The sequence below is a fragment of the Triturus cristatus genome, chromosome 7 (genome assembly GCF_964204655.1).
Source record: "Triturus cristatus chromosome 7, aTriCri1.1, whole genome shotgun sequence".
NCBI lineage: Eukaryota > Metazoa > Chordata > Amphibia > Caudata > Salamandridae > Triturus > Triturus cristatus.
Window position 1 is genome coordinate 1,571,099,049 of NC_140590.1, and position 9,898 is coordinate 1,571,108,946.

Genomic DNA, 9,898 nt, shown 5'->3' on the forward strand with positions numbered 1-9,898 from the left:
TATGTGCTACGGGGCTTGAATCTAATCTCGTACCTATATCAAGGGGCACATGTCAAGGCTGTCCTTGCTCCCCTCTACTCTTTGCTCTTTATATTAATCCATTCCTGAATTTGTTGGAGAACAGCCTAAATATTCGGGCTGGACTGTTCCCATGAGGCACAGCGTCAGACTGATTTGCATATGGCCATGTCTGAACTTGGGTGGGAGAGTGGGCTAAAGAACGGTGATGGATCAAACCCAGATCTGTTGACGGTGTGAGTGGTTGATTGGTTCTGATGCTCCGTCCATCACCACCCCCTTTTGTACTGCTTTGTTCGCCATAAGTTGTCAGGGTATGTTCAGACGTAAGTCCCTTGCTCACTTTGCCACTGGATTCAAGCAAGCCTGGCTGAAGACGGCTGAAATGCCAGAAACCGGTCCTAGGAAGCTTGTTTCCGGTCCAGGGAAGGCATGGCTTGGCAGTTCGGGCTGGACTGTTCCCATGAGGCACAGCGTCAGACTGATTTGCATATGGCCATGTCTGAACTTGGGTGGCAGAGTGGGCTAAAGAACGGTGATGGATCAAACCCAGATCTGTTGACTGGGTGTGAGTGTTTGATTGGTTCTGATGCTCCGTCCATCACCACCCCTTTTTGTACTGCTTTGTTCGCCATAAGTTGGCAGGGTATGCTCAGACGTGAGTCCCTTGCTCACTTTGCCACTGGATTCAAGCAAGCCTGGCTGAAGACAGCTGAAATGCCAGAAACCGGTCCTAGGAATCTTGTTTCTGGTCCAGGGAAGGCATGGCTTGGCAGTTCGGGCTGGACTGTTCCCATGAGGCACAGCGTCAGACTGATTTGCATATGGCCATGTCTGAACTTGGGTGGCAGAGTGGGCTAAAGAATGGTGATGGATCAAACCCAGATCTGTTGACTGGGTGTGAGTGTTTGATTGGTTCTGATGCTCCGTCCATCACTACCCCCTTTTGTACTGCTTTGTTCGCCATAAGTTGGCAGGGTATGCTCAGACGTGAGTCCCTTGCTCACTTTGCCACTGGATTCAAGCAAGCCTGGCTGAAGACGGCTGAAGTGCCAGAAACCGGTCCTAGGAAGCTTGTTTCCAGTCCAGGGAAGGCATGGCTTGGCAGTTCGGGCTGGACTGTTCCCATGAGGCACAGCATCAGACTGATTTGCATATGGCCATGTCTGAACTTGGGTGGCAGAGTGGGCTAAAGAACGGTGATGGATCAAACCCAGATCTGTTGACTGGGTGTGAGTGTTTGATTGGTTCTGATGCTCCGTCCATCACCACCCCCTTTTGTACTGCTTTGTTCGCCATAAGTTGGCAGGGTATGCTCAGACGTGAGTCCCTTGCTCACTTTGCCACTGGATTCAAGCAAGCCTGGCTGAAGACGGCTGAAATGCCAGAAACCGGTCCTAGGAAGCTTGTTTCCGGTCCAAGGAAGGCATGGCTTGGCAGTTTGGGCTGGACTGTTCCCATGAGGCACAGCGTCAGACTGATTTGCATATGGCCATGTCTGAACTTGGGTGGCAGAGTGGGCTAAAGAACGGTGATGGATCAAACCCAGATCTGTTGACTGGGTTTGAGTGTTTGATTGGTTCTGATGCTCCGTCCATCACCACCCCCTTTTGTACTGCTTTGTTCGCCATAAGTTGGCAGGGTATGCTCAGACGTGAGTCCCTTGCTCACTTTGCCACTGGATTCAAGCAAGCGTGGCTGAAGACGGCTGAAATGCCAGAAACCGGTCCTAGGAAGCTTGTTTCCGGTCCAGGGAAGGCATGGTTTGGCAGTTCGGGCTGGACTGTTCCCATGAGGCACAGCGTCAGACTGATTTGCATATGGCCATGTCTGAACTTGGGTGGCAGAGTGGGCTAAAGAACGGTGATGGATCAAACCCAGATCTGTTGACTGGGTGTGAGTGTTTGATTGGTTCTGATGCTCCGTCCATCACCACCCCCTTTTGTACTGCTTTGTTCGCCATAATTTGGCAGGGTATGCTCAGACGTGAGTCCCTTGCTCACTTTGCCACTGGATTCAAGCAAGCCTGGCTGAAGACGGCTGAAATGCCAGAAACCGGTCCTAGGAAGCTTGTTTCCAGTCCAGGGAAGGCATGGCTTGGCAGTTCGGGCTGGACTGTTCCCATGAGGCACAGCGTCAGACTGATTTGCATATGGCCATGTCTGAACTTGGGTGGCAGAGTGGGCTAAAGAACGGTGATGGATCAAACCCAGATCTGTTGACTAGGTGTGAGTGTTTGATTGGTTCTGATGCTCCGTCCATCACCACCCCCTTTTGTACTGCTAAATATTCAACCAGCGTGTCCTGGGCAGGAACGGATTAATATACTATCATATGCAGACTGTATAGCGATAGTCACGCCCGATCCAGCTAAGACTTTGGCAGAGATTGAACGATTAACAACACTATTTGGGAAAGGATCCGGCTATAAGCTAAATTTAGCCAAGACACAGGTAATATGCACAGACCAAGCACTCTTTAATGATTCTAGAGTTACGGAGGAGGCAACATATTTAGGGGTACGTAATCGTATTAATGCATGCCTAGACAAGATGGTATTGTCTAACTGGGACCCCATGCTGTGGTAAATGAAAAAGGGAACTAGAGAGAATGGAAGGCCTTCATCTGTCAATGGATGGAAGGTGTAACATTTTAAAGATGAATATTTTACCAAGGGTCCTGTACTACTTTAGGGCGGTCCCCCTGGAACTCACAGGGAAGCAACTTCAGAAACTACAGTCTATATGTAGCAGTTTTCTGTGGGCTCAGGTCAAACCTCGCCGAGTTATGATGTAAATGACCCTTCCATGCTCTCGAGGGGGCTCGGCAGTCCCTAAATTCCGGTTTTATTATTGGGCATGTTTACTTCAACAAATGGGAATTTTACTGGTAGGGGATGGAGAAGTTAAGCTAGATGAATCCCCACATATTTTCCAAATGCTTTTGGGCCCCAAAGCAGAGAGGAGCTTCTTCCAAATTCTTGAGCCCAGTTACTATAAAGCAAAACCCGCTTTAAGGTGGTTCAAGCTGCGCATAAGGCATGGCTTCAGATACGGAGATACTTGGAGATTGACAGGTTTAATCTTTATATGCCTACCTCCTCTTCAGAATTGTTCCCCTCTATTTTTTCCGATGTTACTATGGCCAGATGGAGGCAAAAAGCAGACTTTGGGAGAATTAGTGGATAGCAGTGGTGTTAAACCCTACGCTTCACTGATGTCAGAATTTGACTTTTTAAAATACTTGCAGATCCGGGACTATCTTGTAAAAAGAGGGGGTGTCTGCCTGGCTCAGAAATGTAATTTGTTAGAACTAGTTTGGAGGCGAGGAAAGATTGGTGTCTTACATCAAACTCTCATTGAAATACAGAATGATGATTTGAAGGTACAGCATTTACAATGGAATACCAGATTGTCTCAGGGAGGGAATAGTTTACAAGAATCTATTGTATTGGCTGATAAACTTTTGATTTCATCCAGTCTTAAAACACAACAATATAAATCTATGTTTAACTCATACTATACTCCTGCAAAGATTGCATAATGGAATGGCTTAAATGAGGGCAAATGCACTCGCTGTGAGATGGATTGGGCTGACAGTGTGAACTTTTTTCGCATGCCCCGAGCTGAGACATCTGATAAATAAGATGCAGCTCTTAATGCCGGAGGTTACAGGGGCACAGCTTGTGATTACACCAACAGTTAATCTCTTCGGAGTTTTGGAAGATGCCATGGCCACCCAGGAAATGTAGACATTTAGATATTTAGTTTTTATAGCTGTGGCTGTGGCAAGACTATGCATAGCATCACTCTGGTGGCAGAAAGATCCCCCCACCTTCGAAATGTGGAGAGGAAGGCTATATGCTATATGTAAGCTGGAATCTAGCTTAAATGCTATTAATGGGACACAGAAACAAAGATTGAGCCTTAAGAACCTGGGGGGCTTTAGTCGATCATTTAGCACCTACAATGGCTCAAAGATTAATATTTCGTTATTTGTTATGTTGTATTATTTATGTACTTATCCCTCTGTGACTGTGGTATTTATGATGCTGTGGTATTTATGATGTAAGAGGTGTTTTTATTTAGCTTGCTTTAAATGTGTGGAACTATGTGACTTTTGTGTTAGTTTGACATTATGGAAGCTATTTATGTTCGTATTATTTAATATGTCTCATCTTCTAGTTTATGTTTTATGTAATTGTTTACTGTTTGCTATTGACTTACAAAATAAATAAATAAATGAAAGTATTTGAAACATAGCAGAACTGCAATAGGAAAAATCCAGTAAAATAGAAAAGATCATTTAGAACTAGAATAGAGAATAGACAATAGGATGAAAACTATCATTTAGTAGCTTAAACACTCACCTGTCACACGGAGGCAGATAACTTTTTCAAAGAAAGCTGAGGTGAGCTCCCATCCAACAGTACTGGACTGAATAACTCACTATTCTTGTAAAAAAAAATCTTTTTTACCTAAAAAAGAGTGTTTCATAGAATGTTTAAAAATTTGTGAAGGATGATCATTTTGAACAAACAGATATGGCATGGGTGCCTCCTCCTGCTCTGTTCATCTTTTCTGAAGTGGAGAAGTAACCCATTGAAGTTCCATTCCCAGAACCCCTTACTGTCTCTGGTGAATATTACTCCCACCTTTCTTAACGCATTGCATGCTTTTTGGAAGGGACGATTAGTAATTAGCACTGTCTCTCACCTGTAAATTGGTAAGAGAACCCATTCACTCCAATCATTACAGATTCATGATTGACACTGAAAAAGTCCCCAGTATGGTCAATGTTTACATGTGAGTAAATCTCAAAGGGTCAGACTGTGTTTGTTCCAGAGTGGGCATCTCAGCAGAAAGTGGTGAACATCCACAAACGTGTACATTTGTGGTTATTCACAAACCTCATGCAGGTATTTTCCCCACCCTAAATAGTCAGACATTTTAGTAAAACCGTTTTTACGGTGTGAGAGAGGAGGGAAAAGCCCCAAAATGTTCTGAGGTAAATATAGTAGAATGGGTTTTCTACACAAACGTTAGTCACAATGCAATTGCAACTTTGGTGTTATGCTAAAGCATGCAAACATATAATATAGACACATTTCTATGTTATATATCGAATTTATATTGCTTTGAGACAGAATAAAGATCACTTAAAATGCTAGAGGCAGAAAATCAAAGTCAGGGGGAATGTAAATTATCTTTAAGGCAAACGTTCCAGTAAAGAAGAATCAATAATCATGAAGTCAACCTCAGCCTTGGTCTATCTCGGCAGTTCAGGCTGGAATGGTCCTATTGAAGCAAGGTAAAAACTGATTTGCATATCACTGAGTCAAATATGAGGCGGCATGGTGAGCAAAGGAACGATGGGTTATAATGCTACCCGAATGATTGCCAGTGGCCAGACTTGTCGCAAATACCCACCCATCCCCCCACCAGCAGTGCACTGAGAGGCACATTTGCTGAGTGGTGAAGAAAGGGGGCTTGGCCTCACACCACCTCTCAGCAATCCAAATGTGTGAGGCTTACTGGAGGTAACAGGAGGTCTTGTTGGCCCCTAAGTAAGACTTCATCCCACTCCCAGCAGCGCCCAAAAAGGCGCGTTTGCAGAGTGGTCGAGAAAGGGGGCGGGGCCTCAGCGATTTGCGTGGCCCCCCTTCCCTGGACAATTTTGGGCCTCAGGGACCCCATTCCTCTGGGCATGGCTCATTTTTTCTGTTGCTAAAAAAAAGGAAGGGGCAGCGCAGCACCCCTCACCAGACCAATTTCAGCCTCGGGACCCCATCCCCTAAGGCCAGTGCTTCGTATGTATATGTATTATTTTTTTAAAGTAGAGGGGGCCAGTGCGGTTCTACTCCACAGGCTGATTTTGGCCCTGGGGACACCATCCCCAGGGGCCAAGCCTTCATGTTTTTTTTTTCTTTTTTATGGGGAAATGGGCCTGTGTGGCCCCCCTTCCCGAGCTGATATTGCACCGGGATCCCACTCCCAAGGGCATGGCCAGCTCATTGGGGTCCCTGCTGGCTTCCCACCCTCTGTAGGAGCCGGCATTGCTTTTGGACAGAGGGAGCTGCAAACATGCATCTCCCTCTGTCCAAAATTAATTCTGCTCCACTTCGTGGAAGCGAGAGCATATTCCATGCTCTTGCTTCCATGAAGCGGACCAGGGTTCGCTATGGCTTCGCAGGAACACTGCTCTCTCCAAGCCAATGCAAACTGCAATGTCCCAGGGGTGGGCATCCCACGACATTGCTGGAGCCTGCCCTAGGGGGTGGCAGTCTTCAGGTCCATTTACGGCTCCACAAGGGGTGCCATGAGGCCACCCTTTGACAAATATTAAGCTTCGGGTGCTGGTGGTCCCTGGGGCTGTGTGGGGGGGCTTGAAGCCCCCCCACACCTTATCTTTAAATATAGCCCGGGGGAGGTGGCATTCCTGGGACTGAGGGGGCGCTTGTGGCACTAAACCCACAACCTTCCACTCTAGTGTTAAGGAGCCATTCATTGAATGATGTCACAATAGTCCACACAGACCAACCAGGGATTTTTAAACAAAGGGACATTGTAGAGCCCTTTTGTAGATGATTGACATGTGTCAAGGGGTAGGAGGACAAGTTCTGTTTTCTTTTCATTGGATGGCCCCTTTAATGTATTTGCTCTCCTACTCATCTTTCCTGCCTTTCCTCTTTATAAAAACAATCAAAAGCAGTGATGTGAGGGCAATGGAAAAATGTAAATAAACGACAATCAAATATCAGCTTGTAATTCTGATGACAGTTGATGACTTTTAAAGCTATTACAAAATTAATTTTGAAATGTACACTCCTTTTTAAATTGTCTTTTAGGGTCTGGTTTGCAATTCATCCTGCCCAAGGTTCTGCTCACTACCTGCGCCATTGCAAGTGGGTATGCAATCATTTACGGCGACTTGTTAAGTCTGATAAATGTCTACTTCTGGTGGCTTATAGAAGAGATCCTCTTACCTGCTGTGGTAATTGAAACTTTCGTGATCTGCCTTTTTAAAAGAATCATCTTTTATCATCTGTTGTCCTTCGTAGTGGATATTACAGTTGGGTCAATTAAGGGATACTTGGCTGTGTGCATTGTTTTCGCCCTGCATCGGCTTCAGATAAACAACTCCCACCAGACATCCCTACAAAATATCCTTGGAGGTGCTTTGGCAAAAGGAGCTATTCTGGCAAAAATTTGGGGAATAATCATCTTCTATCAGCTGTTGTCCAGGGTCATTTATTTGATCTTTGGGGCCATCTTTGTATGCCGGCTTGTGACCATACTACCCTCCATGTCTCAGTTTTAGATAAACGTTTATCTCCAGTTGTTTCTCAAAGAGATCCTAAGCCATGCTTTAGAATTAGGCATTCTCATTGCATGCGGTTTGGAAGGAATCATCACTAATCATCCTGTTCGTAGAACATCAATGCTGACCAAGAAACTGCTACTTTTGGTGAGAAGCCTAATTTTAGTTGTGTTAGGATCATTTGAATGGCTTGTGACAGGCGCGTCATCTTATGATTTACCATATCCATCTTGGGCATGTCATGCTGTATCTCTGTCTCTGAGACAGTGGGTCCTCATCAACGAGGCATGCTGGGGTCACTTCATGAGACTGGGATTATGACAATTGTTATTTTACATGTATGCATTGAATTTTTGTCTTATGGGATGTAAAGGAGGGCTAGAAATATGTTTGGATTGGCTATTGTGGCAACCCCTATTCAGCTTTTCACTATTCTGTTCCTACCATCTCATCCTCCAAAATTAAACATGCAGTACTAAGAACCCCATAAGGGAGTTATTCCATTAGAGAACACTGAAGAAACCGAGGAACTTAACCCTGAAATCAATTGTGAGTGCCAATATTAATGTATTGACCTCCTTTGCTCCAGGGACAACATGAGGATGAGAACTTTGGTTGACTTTGGTTTAGTCCTCCTTCAGCAGCTAATTGGCCAACCCAATGTCCTTTACTGCTATGCATCAACGAGATTTAGCTCTGTGGGTCTCCAGCATTATTCTTCAGCCATTTTGACCCCCATTGGGCTTGGTGTGGTGAAGTTTGTTCCCACCTTGGTTGCCATGGGCTGAGCTGACAAAGCTGGAGGAAGAGTCCTGCAGCTTGCCGGATGTGCTGTGATGTCAATATCGGTCACTGGAATTGGCTGAGCAAGTTTCTGAATCTCACTGGAGTCCCGCAACAGCAGCATCAAAACATCAAACCTTTCACTGTACATGGTGAGTGCTTCACTAGTTTCCAGTGACTCCCAGGGCCGACCACTTCTCACCTTCTGGAGGTCAGGAGAGACCGCATCAATCTGACTGTTTCAGTGACTTGATCACAAGCCCAACATAGACTTGATCAGCACTACAAGCTTTAGGTCGTTTGCAGTTTTTTTTATTATGCTCATAATGTGGGAGACCTCATTCAGCCAAAGGAAATAATGCTACAAAAGAAGCCTAGGACTTGTAAGAGCACACAATTTCCCGAGCTCTGAACCCGATCACTTTATTAAGCACGATGGCACTTGTGAGTGCATTTTCAATTGGGTTTGGGCCAAGTATGTTCAAAGTTTGAAGACCTTGTGTTTTAAGCATCTAAACCTTGTAGTACAGAGGATGTCTAGCCATCAAGTAACATGCCACTATGTGCCTGTCTCATGCATTACAAAATTACGTTCGAATTTATGGCCTTTAATAGAGTGTGTTTTTAGCCAAATCATCATGAGCGTGAGAAAAAGAAAACCTTTTTTTCGTTGAATGTTCATAACATTGAAAATAATTAGTACAATTATTGTTACTGTATATGAAAATGTCAATATCGAGTGTGGTCAGAAGGAAACAACTTGGAGGCATGGGTACTCATTTCATTAGATCTTGCCTATAAGGCAGCGCAAGAGGTCTGGTTGCGAAAGACCTATTGTGGGCTTACTTACAACTTACAGTGGGCACATAGCTTTCCTAATGCTTGCAATTTGTTGATTTTATTTTCACTCCTATTTGCTTGCATCGAACTCAGTGGCTTTCCTGTCCCCTTCTGGTCCATCTTGTGTTTTTCTCTTCCTCATATCATTGACACTTTTCCATGCTTTTGCTCGGTTGCCTTCCATTGGTCTATTGCTCACTTTTGGGTAACTCCTTTTTTCGTTTTTGGTTAACCACTGCATGAAAGCGCATGTGTTTTCTGATGTGTTTTTCCTCTTGCGAGAACCCAAGCCCCTGTGCTGCATGTTGCTCTCTCTCTCATGTACTCCTCACTCCCGGTGTTACTCTCTCTGATGTGTGTATCTCCACCAACATAACACGCCACAGTCTGCGTTGTACTCTCCCTTGAGTGCTTTTTCCATGTAGAGCATCCCGGCCCATGTGCTCTGTGTTTCTCGATCCCTTGTTGGCTACAAATGACAAATCCCACAAGCAGTGTTACTCTCTCCATCGTGTGCTTCTTCACATTAAAATCACCCCACCCCACAAATAAAAGAGGGGGTTAAGAGGTGCTTATTTGGATACCTTTCTCACTATCTTTAGTGGGTGAAATGTTTCAGCGCTTCCTATAGTGTACATCTGTGGGCTTTCTTCAGGAGCAGAAGACCCCTCAACTATCTCTATCTTTCCTATTCACCAGGAGGAAAAAAAATAAAGGTTAAATCACCTGTCTGTTAATGTTAGCAACATAGATCCTTTACGGTAACCTATAGGATAAAATCAGGAAAATAGCATTGCACATTGCAGACTGGACTAGCATATGACACAGAGTGTTATCTGCAGCTCATCTGTCTCCCTGTACCATCCTGGTGACAGAATAGAATACCTTGAAACTCCTGTGCAATATGTTCCTTATTAATTTGGCTTCAGATCAAAGG

The 9,898-nt window shown here is 44.8% G+C and overlaps 1 protein-coding gene and 1 pseudogene across 2 annotated transcripts in view; both read left to right on the forward strand.

The window, feature by feature from the left end:
• The window catches only part of LOC146812411 (uncharacterized), a 249,307-nt gene extending 240,934 nt beyond the window's left edge, over positions 1 to 8,373 (forward strand). For both annotated transcript variants that reach the window (XM_085619405.1, XM_085619406.1), the window contains exon 4: positions 6,866 to 8,373. In XM_085619405.1, the coding sequence (XP_085475531.1) occupies positions 6,866 to 7,338 (473 nt within the window). In that variant the 3' untranslated portion in view covers positions 7,339 to 8,373. The remainder of the gene's footprint in view (positions 1 to 6,865) is intronic.
• On the forward strand, positions 7,339 to 8,357 carry LOC146812412 (solute carrier family 2, facilitated glucose transporter member 10 pseudogene; annotated as a pseudogene).
• Positions 8,374 to 9,898: the final 1,525 nt, after the last annotated feature.